At 45.5% G+C, this 21,817-nt stretch overlaps 1 protein-coding gene across 1 annotated transcript in view; it reads right to left on the bottom strand.

Moving 5' to 3' along the window:
• The window catches only part of LOC309557634 (uncharacterized protein), a gene marked incomplete at both ends in the record, with an annotated part of 47,535 nt that extends 31,030 nt beyond the window's left edge, over positions 1–16,505 (bottom strand). Inside the window, one exon of the mRNA XM_082260423.1 lies at positions 16,425–16,505. Coding sequence (XP_082116549.1) covers positions 16,425–16,505 — 81 coding nt within the window. The remainder of the gene's footprint in view (positions 1–16,424) is intronic.
• Positions 16,506–21,817: the final 5,312 nt, after the last annotated feature.

The following is a 21,817-nucleotide window of genomic DNA, read 5'->3' as shown; positions in this document are numbered from 1 at the left end:
ACTGACAACCTTGCAGGTGGTTAATGGGGTTGATGTGGAGGGTGAAGGGGTAAGTCAGTATGATCAGGTAGGAAGATAGGTTAATACAGTCAGAGGGAATAGTAGGAGCTCAAATAAAAGGATGGCCAGCCCTGGGTTTGAGCACTCCAGGGGCGTAACTACAGGGGTTGCAGGGGTTGCAATTGCAACCGGGCCCCATGCTCCAGGGGGCTTGTGCAGCTCCCCTGTACACCTGGATAGGAGGGGCGGCGGGGGCAGCATGTAGAGAAATCACTGTCTTCTAGGATCGCAAAGGTCACACTTGCGACCGGGCCCTGGCATTCCACCACCGTGGGGAGGCCCCAAGATGGCAGGAAGGGGACCCACTGCAGAACTTATGAAATGGTCCCACTGCGGGACCATAATAAAGGGCCCAACAACGAGAGTAAAGGGCACCTGGATCAGTGGAAAGAGCCCCAGGCTTGAAGGGAAGGGCACCACCCAGGGGTCCAGGGTGCCCTTCATGGTTTCTTGCATTGGGGCCCTGAAGGTTCTTAGCTACACCTCTGGAGCACTCAAACAGATTTGCCAAGTTAGGTGAAGATGTGGGAGTAGTAACCTTAGAGGTGGCAGCCCTAGATGTCACTGCTACCCATAACAGCTGGGAGAGCAACCAATCTAGAAAGGGTGGTAAGGGTAGTGTAGGAAGGAAAATACAATTGTTGAGAAAAATACAATTGTTGACCCGGGCAACTCTTTTTTCTTTGGGTTATAACCCCTGTCAGCTTTTTTTGCCATCTGTGTCCCATTGTAGGGATTTCCCTTCACTTCCTGTCCCATAACCAAAACAGGAAGAGAGAGGAAATCCTTCCAAAGCAAGGATATCCCTGATTGTCTCCAGGTCTAGTGTCCCCATTGGAAGATTTCCCCTTTATTACTGTTCTTTCACGTTCTCTATTGGTGTTAAAGGTAAACAGGATAAAATGAAAGGGTGAATCTCCATAATAGGGACACAGACATCAATCACAACATGGCAAGTGTTCTAATCCCGATCCACTTTCCAAAACTAAAAAAATACAGGTTTTGCCTTTATGTATACTTTAATAAAGATGGAAGGAAGATACAAATCAGGAACGGAAAAGAAGCCATCATTTTTTATGAGTTTTTTGCACCATTGATGGTGATATTAATGATGGGGGTACATTTATAAGCAACACATAAAAATATGAATTAAAAAAAGTTCTCCCATATTTGCACATTTAATATTATGTCTTTATAAGTGTAAAAGCTGGAGGAAGGGATCCGCAGTCCATGGGACCTACTTTCTATGTTCATCAGGCTTCTTATGTCATAAAGCTTATCAAGCGTTTGTTTCTCCAACTTCTCCATTGTTGTCATTTTTTGTTGCCAGTATTTTTATTCTGAAACTATTACAGTGCATTCATTAGCAACGTTTCTGAAAAACAAGTTGATAAAAATAAAGTAAGGAAATGGAGCTGTCAGAGTAAAGTTTTTAAACAAAAGACTTCAAAAAATGATTGTTGCAAAAGAAAACACGGACAATTAAAACCTGGGACCCAGGGTGGGCAGGAAGGGTGACTGCCCTGGACACTGTGGTGTCATGTGAGCTAAGAGGGGCTCTGCAAGGAGATTGGGGTGGGGATTTGTGTTGGTAGGGGAAATTTGGGGGACAGCAGATGTTAATCATTTTGTTAGGCGGGGAAACTTACGGGGAGGGGGGTGCTAGGAGTGGTGATTTGGTTGGGATTTGTGTTGGGAGGGGGGATTGGGGGGAAGATTTGTGTTAGGAGGAAGGATTTGGGGGGGTTTGTGCTAGAAGAGGTCATATGGTAGAGGGGCAGGGGATTGGTGCTAGAAGGGGGTTTATTTTTTTTTTTTTGGTGGGGGTGGAATTTTGCTAGTAGGGATGATTGGGGGGTGGGGGGTATTTGTGCTAGGAGGGGATAAGGGGGTTGTGCTGGGAGCATTTTTGTATGCAGGATTTGTGCTGAGAGGATTTGGGGGGAGAGAGGATTTGAACTGGGAGGGGGGGGAACAATGATTTCTACTGGGAGGCGAGATTCCTACTGGAAGGAAGGGAAATTTATACTTAGGGGGTAAGTATGCAGACTACTGCACAACTTTTTTATTTTTTTTGGGGGGGGGGGTGACATTTTTGCTGACACGTAATGTCCATACAACTTGTTCATGTTCGCCATAGGCTCTAAATGACCTTGCCCCGGCACTGCTGGGGCCTCGTAATATCTCACTCGCTCCTATAGGATATTGATCACTTTTGACTACTTGACTGTTTGTCACCTATAGTGGGAGCAATCCTGGACACCCCAATAATTCAGGGGGGTTTTCTCCTCTCCCCTTTCTCAGATGCTTCTTCCCAACCCACATGTTTTCATTGCTTCTCCTCTGTCTTTTACTTTTCTCTTGCTGTAAGATCTATACCCATTGGTATCTTCTAAAACTTACCAAGAAACAACCTGGCAATTTGTACTCCTCAATACCTAAATATAGTACCAGATATATCGATGATCAGACTGATGTGGGTACATTATTGGCGCTTTTCCACTGCATGGAACCGTACCGGTTCGGCACACTTTTGTGCTTTTCCACTGCGGTACCGCATGGTATAGGGTCGGAACGGTTCGGTACGGTACGGTATAGGTTTGCTTTTCCACTGCATGGAACCGAACGGTACGGTATGGTACGGCTCTGAAAAAACAGTACCTACTCGATTGTGGTTCCAACAGGTACCAAACTGGTACCATATCCCACAATCCTTTGCATGCAGTCACTAATAGCCACTGATTGGTCAGAGAATCACACCCACCCCGTTGTTATCCCACCCACTTAACTTTAGTACTACTTTAGTGGAAAAACAAACCTATACCGTACCGTACCGAACCGTTCCGACACTATACCATGCGGTACCGCAGTGGAAAAGCAAACCGGGCCAAGCAGGGCCGAGTAGAGCCGAGCCGGTACTAGCCGGTACTTGCAGTGGAAAAGTGCCATATGACTTTGGGTAATTGAGCTGCTGGTTTGTGATCATAATTTTGGCTAATGCCAAGCCTCTACGCGCCCCCATGATTAACCATTGTTATGCGACATGTCAAAATATAATGACAATTTATTGAAACATTCATGCTTTGGATGGATAATATAGAAGAAAACGCCTTTCTGTGTAAGCCTCTACTGGCCATATAAATGAAGAGGAGGTCCAGCAAAGAATGGGGCAGGAAGTAAGAGATTAAATGCACCCAAAAGTTCCCCAATCACCTTATCTTCTAATGGTACCCGGAAAAGGGGGTATGGCTTTTGTCTCCCTTCATGAAACACCTGAATCAGAAGAGTGTACTGATCAGCTGATCCAATACTTGTGAATAAGTTCATATTAGTGAATTGGAAAATTAGCCACCAGGGTTCCCTGGGATAATTGCTGGTGGAGTGAATTGGGATAATTATTGGTGAAGTGCACTGTTTCTAGCAACCCCACGCCATTTTTTTATGTTTTCTTATCTGTATTGCCGAGAGCCAACAATACATTACAGCCGCAAGCAAGTTTAAATTACGTTTATTCCTTTAGAAATGTCAGTATTGCTGCAGCAGGCTCCATACATCGTGCACATGCTCCACTTTACAGGCACATTAAGGGGATCCCCCAGGCACTTTAAGCATTATTAAAATCACTTCTCCTGTAAATATAAACATTAAAAAAAAATGTTTTTGCATTGATACGTGTTCCCCCAGGGCAGTACCAGGGTCCCCATACACTTTTTATGGCATTAACTTGCATATACGCCTTTAAAATGAGGACTTTTGATTGTTCATGTAGGTGTCCCATAGACTTTAATAGAGTTTGCATGTTCGCTAGAACTTTTTCCCTGTTCGAGATGTTCTGGTGTGAACTGAACAGGGGGGTGTTCGGCCCATCACTATTGCCCATTGACAAAGAAATAATCACTCTATAATTTTAATGGTAGCTTTATTTTAACAGTGAGAGACAGAACAACAACCTCAAAAATCCAGAAAACACATTTAAAAAAATTATAAATTGATTTACGTTTTAATGAGTGAAATAGGTATTTGACCCCTTCGCAAAACATGACTTGGTACTTGGTGAAAAAACCCTTGCAATCACAGAGGTCAGACGTTTTCTCATTAAGGTTTCGAGGCTGACGTTTGGTAACTCGAATCATCAGCTCCCTCCACATATTTTCTATGGGATTAGGGTCTGGAGACTGGCTAGGCCACTTCAGAACCTTAATGTGCTTCTTCTTAAGCCACTCCTTTGTTTCCTTGTTTCCTTGGCTGTGTGATTTGGGTCATTGCCTTGCTGGAATACCCATCCACGACCCATTTTCAATGCCTTGGCTGAGGGAAGGAGGTTCTCACCCAAGATTTGATGGTACATGGCCCCATACATCGTCCCTTTGATGCAGTGAAGTTGTCATGTCACCTTAGCAGAAAAACACCCCCAAAGCATAATATTTCCACCTTCATGTTTGACAGTGGGGATGGTGTTCTTGGGGTCATAGGCAGCATTCCTCCTCCTCCAAACATGGTGAGTTGAGTTGATGCCAAAGAGCTCGATTTTGGTCTCATCTGACCACAACGCTTTCACGCAGTTCTCCTCTGAATCATTCAGATGTTCATTAGCAAACTTCAGACGTGCCTTTATATGTGCTTTCTTGTGCAGGAGGTCCTTCACTGCATAGTAGGGCTGCTGAATATAATCGCTGAATCGATGCATCGCGATGCGACCCTTCGCGATTCTGCATCGATTCAGGGTGGTTGAATAATCGATTACCTAATGACGTCATTTCCGGGGGCGGGGACAGAAGTGACATGGCGGCGCTGGCCGGGCTTGTGGGATACAGAGCTCCTCCTCGCGGCGCGGGAGAGGAGAGGAGGAGAGCGGAGCTATCAGTGCTCTCTCTGGCTCCGGGATACACACGTCACGCCCACTTAGCACGCTGCTGCCCGACCGCCCGCTCTGACAGCCCGGCCGCCCGAAGTTGCGGCCTTCCCAGCTCGGTACACTTCTGGTAGCAGTGCGGTTCTCGGCAGACAGCCTGAGTTGACCGCATGGGAGCGAGGAGGCCCTGCGTTCCGCCTGTACCGTGCACTGCACTAGTCCGAGCTCCAAATTCCCGACATGAGGCTCATCACCCAGGACCTGTCCGAGCCCTACTCCATACACCTACCGCTACTTCATCCACAACTGGCAGCAGCTCTGCTTCCTGGTAAGTCGGGGCACTACAGGGCCCAGCATTCCTCCTTACCAGGGCCTGCTATAATACAACTAGGGGCACTACAGAGCCCAGCATTCCTCCTTACCAGGGCCTGTTATACTACAACTAGGGGGACTACTACAGACTCTGGTACTACAACTAGCATCAGGTAACTCTTCTAACCTGATGTGGCCTGCTCTAAAGGGGGATCTATGAGGGGACCTGCTCTACTTAAGGGGGATCTATGGGGGGACCTTCTCTACTAAAGGGGGATCTCTGGGGATGCTGGCCTGCTCTAAAGGGGGATCTATGGCGACCCTGCACTAAAGGGGATCTATTCCATAGATCCCCCTTTAAAGCAGGGTCCCCATAGATCCCCCTTTAGAGCAGGGTCCCCATAGATCCCCCTTTAGAGCTCAGTTCCCCTGGATCCCCTTTAGGACAGGCCCAGGCTCCCCATAGATCTCCTTTAGAGCAGGGTCCCCATAGATCCCCCTTTAGAGAAGGGTCCCCATAGATCCTCCTTTAGAGCAGGGTCACCATAGATCCCCCTTTAGAAAAGGGTCCCCATAGTAATTGTGATGCATCGTGATGTATCGCGGAATCGAATCGTATCGAATCGAGACCCTAATAATCGTAATCGCATCGAATCGTGAGGTAAGTGAAGATGCACAGCCCTACTGCATAGTGTGTTACTAATTGTTTTCTTGGTGACTATGGTCCCAGCTGCCTTGAGATCATTGACCAGATTCTCCCGCGTTGTTCTGGGCTGATTCCTCACCATTCTCCTGATCATTGAAACTCCACAAGGTGAGATCTTGCATGGAGCCCCAGACCGAGGGAGACTGACAGTTATTTTGTGTTTCTTCTGTTTGAAAATAATCACACCCACTGTTGTCACCCTCTTACCAAGCTGCTTGGCCATGGTCTTGTAGACCATTCCAGCCTTGTTTGGGTCTACAGTCTTGTCCCTGACATCCTTGGACAGCTCTTTGGTCTTGACCATGGTGGAGAGTTTGGAATCTGATTGATTGCTTCTGTGGACAGGTATCTTTTATACAGTTAACAAGCTGAAAGTGCTCCTAGTCTCAGCTCATTACCTGTATAGAAGACACCTGGAAGCCAGAAATCTTGCAGATTGATAGGTGATCAAATATCTATTTCACTCATTGAAATGCAAATCAATTTATAACTTTTTGTTTGTTTTTTGTTGTTATTTTGTCTTTCACCATTAAAATAAACCTACCATTAAAATATAGACTGATCATTTATTTGTCAATGGGCAAACACACAAAATCAGCAGGGGATCAAATACTTTTTTCCCTCGCTGTACATAGCACACTAACCATTCCTTATTTCACTATACTATTTCATGTCCTTTTTTATACTTATACGTTTCATATAAAAACCAGGCCTGCTGCTGCACAAAGCAATCATTAAAGTATTACAATAATAACTTCAAAATCATTTAAGTAACATTTAGTTGCAAGTCACAGTATCAGTAATTACCGTAGAGCAATCATACCTCTCTTCCAGACATGACACCGCTCTTCAGACCTTCCAGGATGTGGCAAAAAGTGACACCTCTTTAATTCATTCGAATCACAACTTTGATTTTTCCATATTCATAGGTGTTCACCCGATATTAGATAAGTCATGGTTCCTTGTATCCAACTCTTTGGCACTTATGTCCAATCTTTCCTGCAGACAGTAACATAAATGCTTCTCCTGGTGAAGTTCGCGCTGCAAGACGTTGTACTTTGTAATGCTTTATTATTCTTTTTATGATCGCAACTCATTTTCTTTAACTGTTCTTCCTCCATCTATACCGGGAGGAATTTGGTGACCTTTGAAACACTGGAATCTGTTTCATATCAAAAACCTTTTTGATTTGTTTTTTCCCCAATTTAGAAAGAAGAGCACAAAACTGATACAATGTACAAATATAATAGAAAAATAAACAAATAGAATAATAGAAGATCATAAAAAGTATAAAGTGTTTTGCAGATTATAAAGCTTTGTTAGGGCTGTAAGATATTAGAACTTTGTTTCTCAGCCTTTTTTCAGTCAAGGCAAGTACGCAACCTCCAAAATGTTTGATTTATTTTTTCCCTAATTTAGAAAGAAGAACACAAAACTGATACAATGTAAACTTATAATAGAAAAATAAACAAATAGAATAACAGAGGCTCATAAAAAGTACAAAGTGTTTTGCAGAATATAACGTTTCATCAGAGCTGTAAGATATTAGAACATTGTTTCTCAGCCTTTTTTCAGTCAGGCCCCGTTCACATTGGGGCGATCCGACTTCCCGGGGCGACCTCACAGGTCGCGGCGCGCTGCTCGCCCCACGACCTCGGAGCGACCGGCACGGACTTCATAACATTGAAGTCAATGCAGGTCGCTCCAGGTCACCCCAAAGAAGCTCCGGACCCTTTTTCTAAGTCGGAGCGACTTGTGTCGCTCCTATTAGAACGGGTCCACAGCTTCTCTATGGAAGGCGACCTACGGCGACCTGTCAGGCGACCAGGTCGCCTGACAGGTAGCCCCAGTGTGAACGGGGTCTTAAGGCAACCTCCAAAATTATGGACAGGCTTGAGGCGCCCTATTCTAAAATGAAGAAAAAAAAACAAAAAACATTTTGATAGTTTTAATACAGCAACATAAGTACACGTAGGACACCCAATGTTAAAGGTGATTTATTCTTCCACAGCAAATACACTTGTTCAAGCTGGTACTGACTAGTATTCCAATGTTTCTCTTCTCCCTCCTTTTTTCCAATCACTTAGCTAATGATACTCCAAAAGCTGATGGAGAGAGGGAGGGTCAAACAAGGATGATATTCCGGCATCTGACATCCTCCTTATCAACTGATGATGCCATTGGTCGTTAGGAGGTTGGCAGCTAGAATGTCGTAATGGTGTACAATGAAAACCGGAGGCTTTAGGTAACTAAAAGGCAGGCTTCATCCACCCACCAGCTTGTATACAGTTTTGGGGTAATTTCTAGGCATTTTCTCAAGGCACCTCTGAAGAAACCTTGAGGCACCCCCAAGGTGCTGGGCACCTGTTAAAAAAGGCTACATTAGAATAACATTTTTGAAAAAAATATGGGTTGTGTAAACAATCTAAAAATGAAATGAAAATAAAAAATATAAAATAATTATGAAATAATAACACTGCTTAATATCAGGGACAGTATGTACTGTAAATAACCAGTATTTATATATACTATATATCCAAAGTATTGGGACGCCTGCCTTTACACACACATGAAATTTAATGACATCCCAGTCTAAGTCCGTAGAGTTCAACATTGAATTGGCCCATCCTTTGCAGCTATAACAGCTTCAACTCTTCTGGGAAGGCTGTCCACAAGGTTTAGGAGTGTCTATGGGAATGTTTGACCATTCTTCCAGAAGCGCAGTTGTGAGGTCAGGCACTGATGTTGGATGAGAAGGCCTGGCTTGCAGTCTCTGTTCTAATTCATCCCAAAGGTGTTCTATCGGGTTGAGGTCAGGATTTTGTGCAGGCCAAATCATTTGGTGAAAGGGGGATTATGGTGTGGGGTTGTTTTTCAGGGGTTAAGCTTGGCTTGACTCTGTGCAGGCAAGTCAAGTTCCTCCACTGCAAAACCAAAAGTATTGGGCCACCCCTCCAAATCATTTGGTGGAAAGGGGATTATGGTGTTGGGCGATTTCATGCTCCCAACTTTGTGGGAGGAGTTTGGGGATGGCCCCTTTCTGTTCCAGCATGACTGCGCACCAGTGCACAAATCAAGGTCCATAAAGACATGGATGAGCAAGTTGGCAGCATAATACTGTTGGCGGTATATAAATCCTATATACGGTATATATACAGTATATAACAATGATAATAAAAAGGAAAAACTTTTGTTTGTGTAAACAATTATTTTCAACGACCATTTTTAAGTTTCTTGTTTGACTTGTTGCTGCCTAGATCTGAAGGCAAAGTACAGTATATACTCGAGTATAAGCTGACTTTTTCAGCACATTTTTTATGCTGAAAAAGCCCCCCTCAGCTTATACTCGAGTCACTTACCTGTTCTCCCTGGGGCTGACCGAACGTCAGTGGCAACCAGCCCGACATATACACTGTGCATGCACCACAGCCGCTTGGGAAAGCCTGTACGCACTGGACTATTCTCGGGCAGACGGTGCATGCGCAATGAAATGTGGCACTGGGTGGCACCATTTTTAAATGTAAGGCGCCTTGGGGATGGGTAAGTAAGACCCCTGCACAGCCTCTGCATCTAATGCACCATGCCCTCAGCCCTGCACCATGCCCTCAGCCTTGCATCTCCTGCACCATGCCCTCAGCTCTGCATCTCCTGCACCATGCCCTCAGCCCTGCATATTCTGCACCATGCCCTCAGCCCTGCATATTGTGCACCATGCCCTCAGCCCTGCATCTCCTGCACCATGCCCTCAGCCGTGCAAGTCCTGCACCATGCCCTCAGCCCTGCACCATGCCCTCAGCCCTGCATCTCCTGCACCCTGCCCTCAGCCATGAATCTCCAGCACCCTGCCCTCAGACCTGCATCTCCTGCAACCTGCCCTCAGCCCTGCATCTCCTGCACCATGCCTTCAGCGCTGAATCTCCTGCACCATGCCCACAACCCCTGCATCTTCTGCACCATCCCCTCAGCCCTGCATCTCCTGCACCATGCCCTTAGCCCTGCATCTCCTGCACCATGCCCTCAGCCCTGCATCTCCTGAACCATGCCCTCAGCCCTGCATCTCCTGAACCATGCCCTCAGCCCTGCATCTCCTGAACCATGCCCTCAACCCTACATCTCCTGCAACATTTCCTCAGCCGTGCATCTCCTGCACCATGCCCTCAGCCCTGCATCTCCTGCACCCTGCCCTCAGCCCTACATCTCCTGCACCATGCCCTCAGCCCCGCATCTCCTGAACCATGCCCTCAGCCCTACATCTCCTGAACCATGTCCGCAGCCTCTGCATCTCTTTCACCATGCCCGCAGCTTCTTCCTCTCCTGCACCATGCCCTTAGCCCTGCATCTCCTGCACCATGCCCACAGCCCCTGCATCTCCTGCACCACGTCCGCAGCCTCTGCATCTCTTTCACCAAGCCTGCAGCTTCTTCCTCTCCTGTACCCTGCCCGCAGCCTCTGGTATCTATTTTTATTTTTGAAATTTACCAGTAACTGCTGCATTTCCCACCCTAGGCTTATACTTGAGTTAATACGTTTGCCCAGTTTTTTGTGGTAAAATTAGGTGCCTCTGCTTATATTCGGGTCAGCTTATACTCGAGTATATGCGGTAACAAAAAAAAAATTGTAACAGATACAATTTTTGCTTATTTTCAGCTCAGTAGTTAGACCAGCACTTTATAATGTTGTACCCTTTGAAACTTGAAAACTTCAGAAATGAAGTAATAAAAGAGATTTTCATAGATCACATAGTATAGAGGAAGATTTCCTCTTCTGATAAGGAGCCGTCTACATGTGTACTATGCTCCCTTCAGCCATGTAACTGCCTAAAATAATCTAGTGTGAAACTACAATAAACTCCAACTAACATACCAATTTTCATATTCAGTTTCCTTATTGGTTGTTTATTGCTCTTTTTGCATAAAATCAATGTTGGATTTCACTGACAGCCCAGTGTAGGCTCGGTGTACAGAAATATTTCAGGAGGCGGAGCTGTAAACCATGGGGAACAAAGGGAAAGAGGATTATTGTGAGCACTCTCAGAGCCAAGAAAAACAAAATTACAAAAATTTGTATGTATGATAAACAATTACAGTTTTTATATAAAAAATCACTTTTTCATTTTTTTTCATCCTTTCTCCCTGCTGAACTTCTCAGCCACTTCCTCTCTACATGCATCGGTTCCTCTGCTATACTGTAGGTTTTTTTTTGCACACTATGAGCGTCTATGAAAAATACCAATTTTAATGGACTTTAAACCACTTCTGGACCGGAACGTTTTCCGCTCTTAATGACCAGGCCATTTTTTCGCGATACGGCGCGTTATTTTAACTGACAATTGCGCAGTCGTTCGATGCTGTACCCAAATAAAATTTGATGTCCTTTTTCCCACAAAAAGAGCTTCCTTTTTTCGGTTTTTATTTTTTGCGCTATAAACAAAAAATTGCGTCAATTTTGAGAAAAACATTTTTTTTATGTTTTGCTATAAAATACAGCCAATACATTTTTTTTTTTTTACATTTTTTCATCAATTTAGGCCAATATGTATTCTGCTACGTATTTTTGGTAAAATATATTGATTGGTTTGCGCAAAAGTTATCGTGTCTACAAACTATGGGATATTTTTATGTAATTTTCTTTTTACTAGTAATGGTGGCGATCAGCGATATTTAGCAGGACTGCAACATTGCAGCACACAAATCGGACATCTAACTGATAATTTTGACAATTTTTGGGGACAAGTGACACTAATACAGTGATCAGTGTTAAAAAAAAAAATGCACCGTTACTGTACTAATGCCACTGGCAAGGAAGGGGTTAACATCAGGGTCGATAAAAGGGTTAAGTGTGTTCCTAGGGGGTGCATACTAACTGTGGGGGGTGCACTGATTGGGCAAAGACAGAGATCCGGGTTCCTGCTTAGCAAGAACACAAGTTCTCCATCTTGTCCACTTGCAGAACAGCGATCTGCCTTGCCGAGGGATAATTGCAGGTGGCCAGTGGACATGGGGCCTGCCGGACCCATTGATTGATATCCCCGTTAGCCAATCACGGCACGATCGTGCCTACGGCGGTTCAATAGCGCCATCTAGTAGCTGTTGAACAAAACAATCTACAAGCATGTCGTTTTAGCACAATACGGCCACTTTGCCACTGTATATACATGGCGGCTGGTCGGCAAGTAGTTAAAGCACTCAAGGACTACAAAATAACTATCAAAAATATTTACAATTATATTAACATCACACAAAAAGTGCAATCATTAAGAGCCGGTTCACACTGGGGCGACTTGTCAGGCGACCTGCCATAGATTAGCACAGGACCCGTTCTAATAGGAGCGACACAAGTCGCTCCGACTTAGAAAAAGGGTCCGGAGCTTCTTTGGGGCGACCAGGAGCGACCTGCATTGACTTCAACGATATGAAGTCCGTGCCGGCCGCTCCGAGGTCGCGGTGCGAGCTGCGCACCGCGACCTCACAGGTTGCCCCAGCAAGTCGGGTCGCTGCAATGTGAACCGGCTCTCAAAGTGATGCTAAAGTCTCAGTTTTTTTCAATTTAAAAATAACAAACATTTTATACTTACCTGCTCTGTGTGATGGTTTTACACAGGGCAGCCTGGATCCTCCTCTTCTTGGGTCCCTTGCCGGCGCTCCTGGCTCCTCCCTCCTGCTGAGTGCCCCCACAGCAAGCAGCTTACTATGCGGGGCACCCGAGCCAAGCCACCACTCTGTGTGTCCATTCAGACATGGAGCCAAGGGTTGACCCCGCCCCCTCTCTCTCCTCATTGGCTCACTGACTTTAATTGACAGCAGTGGGGGGCCAATGGTGCCACGCTGCTGTCTCAGCTAATGAGGAGGGAGAGTCCCAGACAGAAGAGACTCTCCTCCAACATCGCTGGATCAAGATGGGGGTCAGGTAAATATTAGGGGGGCTAAGGAGGGTTTCTGCACACAGAAGGTTTTATATCTTAATGCATAGAAAAACTTCTGACTTAAAGCGGAGTTCCGCCTCCCCCTCCACCCCCTCCAAAAATTAAAAGTCAGCAGCTACACATATTAGCTGACTTTTAATGTTAGGACACTTCCATGTCCTGGAGTCCAGCCATGTCGGCACCGCAGCCGATGTTTCCATCAGCTGTTGGGTGTTGCGGCCGCCATTTCCGGTAAGGGAACCCGGCAATGAAGCCTTGCGGCTTCACGGGCGGGTCCCTACTGCGCATGCGTGAAGCGCGCTGCACAGTCCTATTGGCTCGACACGGGGGGAAGGAGAAGGGGGCCAAACTTCTGAGGGACGGCGCCGCGGTGCCATATCCCGGAATTGGGGAAGGGTACCTGTCAAAAACAGGTACCCGTTCCCCCCTCCCCCCTGAAAGGTGCCAAATGTGGCACCGGAGGGGGGGAGGGAGCAAAAGGGCAGAAGTTCCACTTTTGGGTGGAACTCCACTTTAACAACCATTTTAAAACCTCTTCTACTATGACTCCTACAGTATCTTACAAGAATCCAAATCAGGCAATCTGCCTGTATATACATGAGTCATCGGGGTTGACTAAAACTGTAGAATGCAAAATCTGGTGCAGCTGTGCATGGTAGCCAATCAGCTTCCAAGTTTTATTGTCAAAGCTTAATTGAACAAGTTGAAGTTGGAAGCTGATTGGCTACCATGCACAGCTGCACCAGATTTCAACCCCTTTGTATTGCTGAAGTTGTCATAGGGATCCTGTTTTCCTCTACACGTTTCACAGGATATGTCCCGCTTCCTCAGGACAATAATGGAGAACAGAAGTCTGTGTAGATACAGAAGAATTTTTATTTTTTTTACATAAACAGCACATGATATTTTTTATACAGATATAATTTTAAAAACATCATATTATATGCTGTATTAAAAATTATGCACTCACATGGCCAAAGCTACTCCATGGACCTCCCAGGCAAGTGCAGTAACATACACAGAGAATGATTGAAGAGGAACAAAATAAGCTTAAATCGGTTTGAAATATCAAAATCGACCTAAATATGACATGACTATACTCTATACCAACCATTATCTGGAGAAAGAGCTAAGTAGGGGCACCAGGTAAGTACTCCAACCCACTTACAGGCAGAAAGAAAACCACAGATTTTATCATCTGCTCCATTGCAGAGTTACGGTATATTCACATGCAATACTTTCAGTTGCATTGGTTGCCTGGACCCCCCCGCCCTGTGCACTGTGGTACAAACCACAAGCTTCTACGGCTCTGCAGGACAAATCAGCAGTACAGGGGCTGGAGGGTGGAACCACATTGTGTGGTGGAGGATCAGGCACCCCAAAATATGTGATGTGAAGGTATTTCTTTTACAGAAAAGTTTTTTTAAATTGTAACAAAGTCACGATAATCAGTGGTGAGAATTTTAATCCACATATATCAGTACACAGTTTCTCTCTGATGCATTGAAGGCTTTCTGTATTTTGTTCACCTGAACCATATAAATGCCTCTGATGAAACTAAAATAAAGACCCAAATCCACAGCTCCACTCAAGACTTGCTCCTCCTATACATGGACAGTTTGGGTGCCGGCCACTTCCATCACCATTTTAGCTCCTCTATATCCGTATTTATTAGTTGTCAACAAAAGTGACTGCATTCAACATTCATTCCTTGGCATGTTTCACCACTTCTGGCTTGTTCACAAGGATAGAGAAAGTCCCCTAACAGCACTGCTCAGAAAGATCTCTTTCTAAAGATTTCCTGGTTGACGAAATGCATCGAAGTGCGGTTATGGCTGCTGACATCTTTTCCACCAGTTGGAGTGCACGTTTGTATCCAGGAAGGAGTGGGTGGATCATTGTATCCTCACAGTCTACTTGCTTGTCTATCCAGGTGCTGGTCTTTGGCACCTTACTATGTAAGTGCGCATACACTATATTGTCAAAAGTATTGGGACGCCTTCCTTTACACGCATATGAACTTTGAAGCACACCAGTCTTAGTCCATAGGGTTCAATATTGAGTTGGCCCACCCTTGCTTTGTGCACTGGTTAAAATAATTTTGTGGAGGGGGGATTATGGTGTGTGGTTGTTTTTCAGAGGTTGGGCTTGGCCCCTTAGTTCCAGTGAAGGGAACTCTTAAGGCATCAGCATACTAAGACATTTTAGATAATTTCATGCTCCCAACGTTGTGGGAACAGTTTGGGGATGACCCCTTCCTGTTCCAACATGACTGTGCACCAGTGCACAAAGCAAGGTCCATAAAGACATGGATGAGCAAGTTTGGGGTGGAGGAACTTGACTGACCTGCACAGAGTCCTGACCTCAACCCGATAGATCACCTTTGGGATAAATTAGAGTGGAGACTGCGAGCCAAGCCTTTGCGTTCACATCAGTGCCTGACCTCACAAATGCACTTCTGGAAGAATGGTCAAACATTCCCAAAGACACACTCCTAAACCTAAAGTTGAAGCTGTTATAGCTGCAAAGGGTGACCCAACTCAATTTTGAACCCTATAGACTAAGACTGGAATTCCATTAAAGTTCATGTGTGTGTAAAGGCAGGCGTCCCAATACTTTTGACAATATAGTGTAGGTTTTTTTATCACAATTATTCTAAATAAAACATGCATGGTAAAATATGCCTTCCTTGTTTGTGTTTTTCTTTGGTATGAAGAGAGGAGAGATAACTGGACTAGACCTCCTATTCCTGGGTGAAGAAGAGTATATTAACCTTTGGAAGCCCATTTTGTTGGCAAAGAGTGGAGGAGTAGGAGGATATTTCTAAAGCCCCGTACACACGTACCGATCGTCAGCCGAACGATCAGCCGTCTTTTGTCCAGGGCTGTCGTGTCTGTTGAAAACTGCAAAAGACTGCACACGAATTTTGTCGGCCAACAACAGCCGACTGCAGAAGTGATGTCATGTGATGCTTAACTTTCCGTGGGTTTTTTCTTTTCTGAGCATGCCCAGTCTTGCAAATCTGCTGATTGTCGGCCGAAATCTGTACTGACTGGCGAACAATCGGCCGTTCTGGTGTTGGCCAACAAAAATTTTAATGCTTGCACGACAGATTCTTTTCGGCCGAAAGTGCGCTGTCGGCTGTCGGAAGCATCATACTAACAAGCCTACAATCGGCCGATCGGTTGTCGGCCAAATCTTTACGGCCGACAATCGGTACGCGTGTACGGGCCTTAACAGTGCGTATAGACCCACCTATTATATAAGAGGTCATACTGGCTCTGGTGAGTGAACATACATAAGGGGGTTATGCACTGAAGAGTACCTGTTCACAATTGGATAAAGTTAATGTACTTCTGCACTTCGGGAACTATAGACACTTTCAAGTTTATTCTAGTGGCATAATGCGCTGAATGGATACGTTCACCTATAGGAGCATGCTGCATGTGACACCCATAATTTGGGTGTAACATGTACCATGCTCTTATACACCCACCAGTTTACTGTGAATGAATAGACTACAAGTACTGCGAGCGATTGCAGCAGACGGCTTGTAATTCTCAATGAACTACCAGGGAGCTGATGGGCAGTTTTCGTTGTTCATTGATTCTTCTTACAGGAGGGACGGCAGACAGCTGACTGAGAGTCTGCATGATCCTGGCACTGCACCCACGATCGATCTGATGATCGAGGGTGCAATTCTTTACAATACATGATGCAATGTAATAAAAAATAGTAAATGCACATTTTTTTTTACCTGCAAAAAGATGTGCATGTATTTATTTATTTATTTTTTCAAAAGGTGAACTTTAAGAGCCGGTTCACACTACTCCGACTTGGGACGCGACTTGTGTGCCCTCAAGTCGCCCCAAGTCTCTTGTCATTACAAATTCAATGTAAATGAATGAGAGCCGTTTTAATATGCACTACAGAAGTCGCTCCGACTTCAGAAAAGGTTCCTGTACTACTTCAAGGCGACCTCTATCTATTTTCAAGCGACTGTGATCAGACTTTCCAGGAAGAAGAAAAAGATTACCCAGGCATTCCCCCACAGACAAAGTCGCCAATCTTACAAGTCTCTTACAAGTCTCTGCTAAAAAGTCGCTTCTTCATGGGGCAAATTTCTGGTGGCGGTAGTGTGAACCGGCTCTAAAAGGCGACTGTTTAACAAAGTAGTTGCATATTGTGTCCATATATAATATTATTTTGTGGATTAGGGAGTATATTTAAACTTTATAATTATCACTTTTATCTATGTACTCATTTTATTTCTCTATGCAATCGGTTCACCACGGGGGTAGCACTTTTGTATTATTAATTTACACCTCTATAGGATACACATATTTGATATGGGGTTATTAGATGCAACCATGTGCTTTTTTTTCTATGAATTTTTTGGATTTATGTATTTAAAGCGGTTGTAAACCCGAAAAAAAAAACAAAACCTGCAAGACAAAGGCAAAATGAGCTAGTATGCATCACATACTAGCTCATTATGTATTACTTACCTTAGAACGAAGCCCCGACACGGACCCCCGGACATCGCTGCGGGCGCTGCCATGATCCCTCTGCGTCTCTTCCGGGTTCGGCGGCTCCGGCGCTGTGATTGGCCGGAGCCGCAATGACGTCACTCCCGCGAATGCGCGCGAGAGTGATTTTCCGGAAATCTCCCGGCAAGAAAAACTGAAGGTCCCCCCGGACCTTCAGAGCGCATGCGCTGCTCGCGTCAGCGGCTGCATGCACTGCAAATATCTCCTAAACCGTGCCGGTTTAGGAGATATTAATTGTACCTACAGGTAAGTCTTATTATAGGCTTACCTGTAGGTAAAAGTGTCAAAAAGCGGGATACTACCGCTTTAAGAGTGTTGTACTTCATTATCTTTCATTACTTTGTATGTACTGGCTGTACACTTTAAGCAGAGTTCCCCCCCACCCCCCTCCAAAAATTACATCAGCAGCTACACATACTATATCTGCTGACTTTTAATATTAGGACACTTACCTGTCTTGGAATTCAGCGATGTTGGCACCCCAGCCAATGTTTCCATCAGCTGTCGGGTGCTGTCGTCTTGCGGCGTCACAACTGGTTCCCTATTGTGCTGCGCTCTCTTACTGGCCCGGCAGCAGGGGAAGGAGGATGGGGGAGGAGGGGGGCTGAACTAGTGACATACCTTGCCGACGGAAGTGGGGACAGGGTACCTGTCAAACAACAGGTACCCGCTCCCCCCCTCCTCCCCCGAAAGGTGAAAAATGTGGCCAAATGTGGCACCGGAGGGGGGGGGGGGGGTGGTTATAATGAGATAAACATAGGTTTCACTTTTGGGTGGAACTCCGCTTTAAGAGCAGCAACTGGGAGTGATGCAATAATATTTGGTCTTTGGGTCAGTCTGGTTGAGGGAGGACTAGGGATTTTCACTAGAGTTGAGCGGACACCTGGATGTCCGTGTTCAGTGGGTTCGGCCGAACTTTAAAAAAAAGTCCGGGTCCGTGTCCCGGACTTTTGCCGAACTTTTCCCGGACACCGAACCCCATTGAAGTCAATGGGGACCCGAACTTTCAGGCACTAAAATGGCTCTAAAACACCAAAGGAAAGGGCTAGAGTGCTGCAAATGGCAGCAAAACGTAATTAAGAGCATGGCAAGTGCTCTGCAAACAAATGTGGATAGGGAAATAACTTAAAACAACAAAAAAAAACTGTAAAATAAAACAATGTTCTTCATCTCTGAAGGACGAGGCCCATATGGAGTAGGAGGGAGGTTGAGGTGGTGGTGGATGTGGCGGTGTCATAGGCGTGCGCACAGGGTGTGCCGGGTGTGCCTGGGCACACCCTAATCACCTAGGGCACATAGCATTATCACTATGTTTGCCAGTGAGGAGATGGGAAAGATCTCCCTCTGACCTGCTCTGCTCTATTTCTCTTTGCCAGCAGGGAGAGTAATGTATCGGGGCCATGTACATGTAGGCAAACACATGCATGTGTATTTAAACTTTGGGGTGCACACCCTAATGCAATAGGCTGCGCACACCTATGGGCGGTGTAGGTGGAAGAGGCGGTGGAGGAGGACCAGGGCCGGATTAGGAGCATCATGGGCTTGGTGCTGAGGATTTTGAAGGGCCTTAAGGGCCGTGCCTTGGCATGCACCCAGAGGAGGAAGGGTGCAGCCATGCATGCCTAATTCAACATGGGATGCTGTCTCTGAAGCCCATAAACACATCCATGCATCGGCAACTGTCCCTCCTTGTCCGGCCTTCGCGCTGTGTGGGGAGGTTCTGAGGGTGCTGCCTGGGGAAGCGAGCATAGAAGCCAGACTTCTGTGTTTACAAGTGACAGAAGAGCGGTAACAGTGAATATGGCCAACCCGGGGCCTATATAAAAGGTAGGGGCCTGGAGCTGCAGCTCCAATAGCCCCTACGTTAATATGGCCCTGTGTATCTCACACGTACACAACCACACTAGGCCCCAATTACTATTGTTTGTACCCCTAAAAGGATGGATGAGGAGTAGGAGTATGGAACAGGCAGCACCCTCAAATCTTCAGAAGTATGAGATTGTGTTCACTGTACCCCACAAAGATTGTGTTCACTGCACCCCAAAAGGATTTTGTTCACTGCACCCCAAAAAGATTGTGTTCACTGCACCCCACAAAGATTGTGTTCACTGCACCCCAAAAGGATTTCGTTCACTGCACCCCAAAAAGATTGTGTTCACTGCACCCCACAAAGATTGTGTTCACTGCACCCCAAAAGGATTTGTTCACTGCACCCCAAAAAGATTGTGTTCACTGCACCCCAAAAGGATTTTGTTCACTGCACCCCACAAAGATTGTGTTCACTGTACCCCACAAAGATTGTGTTCACTGCACCCAAAAAATATTGTGTTCACTGCACCCCACAAAGATTGTGTTCACTGCACCCCACAAAGATTGTGTTCACTGCACCCCAAAAGGATTTTGTTCACTGCACCCCACAAAGATTGTGTTCACTGCACCCCAAAAGGATTTTGTTCACTGCACCCCAAAAAGATTGTGTTCACTGCACCCCACAAAGATTGTGTTCACTGTACCCCACAAAGATTGTGTTCACTGCACCCCAAAAGGATTTTGTTCACTGCACCCCACAAAGATTGTGTTCACTGTACCCCACAAAGATTGTGTTCACTGCACCCAAAAAAGATTGTGTTCATTGCACCCCACAAAGATTGTGTTCACTGCACCCCACAAAGATTGTGTTCACTGCACCCCAAAAGGATTTTGTTCACTGCACCCCACAAATATTGTGTTCACTGTACCCCACAAAGATTGTGTTCACTGCACCCCACAAAGATTGTGTTCACTGTACCCCACAAAGATTGTGTTCACTGCACCCCAAAAGGATTTTGTTCACTGCACCCCACAAAGATTGTGTTCACTGTACCCCACAAAGATTGTGTTCACTGCACCCAAAAAAGATTGTGTTCACTGCACCCCACAAAGATTGTGTTCACTGCACCCCAAAAGGATTTTGTTCACTGTACCCCACAAAGATTGTGTTCACTGCACCCCACAAAGATTGTGTTCACTGCACCCCAAAAGGATTTTGTTCACTGCACCCCAAAAAGATTGTGTTCACTGCACCCCACAAAGATTGTGTTCACTGTACCCCACAAAGATTGTGTTCACTGCACCCAAAAAAGATTGTGTTCACTGCACCCCACAAAGATTGTGTTCACTGCACCCCAAAAGGATTTTGTTCACTGCACCCCACAAAGATTGTGTTCACTGCACCCCAAAAGGATTTTGTTCACTGCACCCCAAAAAGATTGTGTTCACTGCACCCCACAAAGATTGTGTTCACTGCACCCCAAAAGGATTTTGTTCACTGCACCCCACAAAGATTGTGTTCACTGCACCCCACAAGGATTTTGTTCACTGCACCCCACAAAGATTGTGTTCACTGCACCCCACAAAGATTGTGTTCACTGCACCCCAAAAGGATTTTGTTCACTGCACCCCAAAAAGATTGTGTTCACTGCACCCCACAAAGATTGTGTTCACTGCACCCCAAAAGGATTTTGTTCACTGCACCCCAAAAAGATTGTGTTCACTGCACCAAGATTGTGTTCACTGCACCCCAAAAAGATTGTGTTCACTGCAGCCCACACACAGAAAAATGGATGTGGATCACTGACACCTGCCTATCTCCTATCCCACACCACACAGCAATATCGATTGTAGTTTGTAGAACACAGTTTCCCTAAAAATCAGCAAACTCTATCCCTAACAGGATTGATAAGAGATCGTAGATCAGGACTAAGTGCAGACCCCACCCCACACAGCAATATCGATTGTAGTTTGTAGAACACAATTTCCCTAAAAATCAGCAGCAGCCTCTCCCTAAAATGCCTACAACTCGCCCTGCCTAAAACACTCCGACCTGTCCCTCAATTCTATCCGGACACAAATGGTTTTTTCCTGCCTGTCTTTCCCTAATCAGCAGCCAGCACATTGATGTGTGCTCTGTCCCTGATCTAAGCAGCAGAATGACGCCGCTGCGGCGCTGCCTCGAACTTATAAAGACTTGGTCACATGCTTTAGACGGCCAATCACAGCTACTGATACATTTGTAGGCATGGCTGGGATGGCTTAGGCACACCAGTTAAACGCTTGTTGATTGGCTGTTGAAAGCCCGCCATGAAAAGCGCGCCAAAGCATGCAAAACCCGGAAATAAAACGACCGAACACGGATTTTTACCCGAATATACAGTAAAGTGTCCGTGTCCGTGTTCGGGTAACAAAAATCCAATTATTCAGTACGAACACGAATAATACAGTCCGTGTTCGCTCAACACTAATTTTCACTTTTTACTAGTGTACTGCTGTATCTCTGCTGACACACCCCATACACTATCCAACCTCACCTTTCCAAGCTCCTTCTGCACCTGAAAACAAGGCCATGTGATCACTTATAAAAAAATAAAAAAGGTATT

Source organism: Pelophylax lessonae (genome assembly GCF_965119305.1).
Source record: "Pelophylax lessonae genome assembly, chromosome: 6".
In the NCBI taxonomy this organism is placed as follows: domain Eukaryota; kingdom Metazoa; phylum Chordata; class Amphibia; order Anura; family Ranidae; genus Pelophylax; species Pelophylax lessonae.
This window is presented reverse-complemented; position numbering and strand designations above follow the sequence as displayed.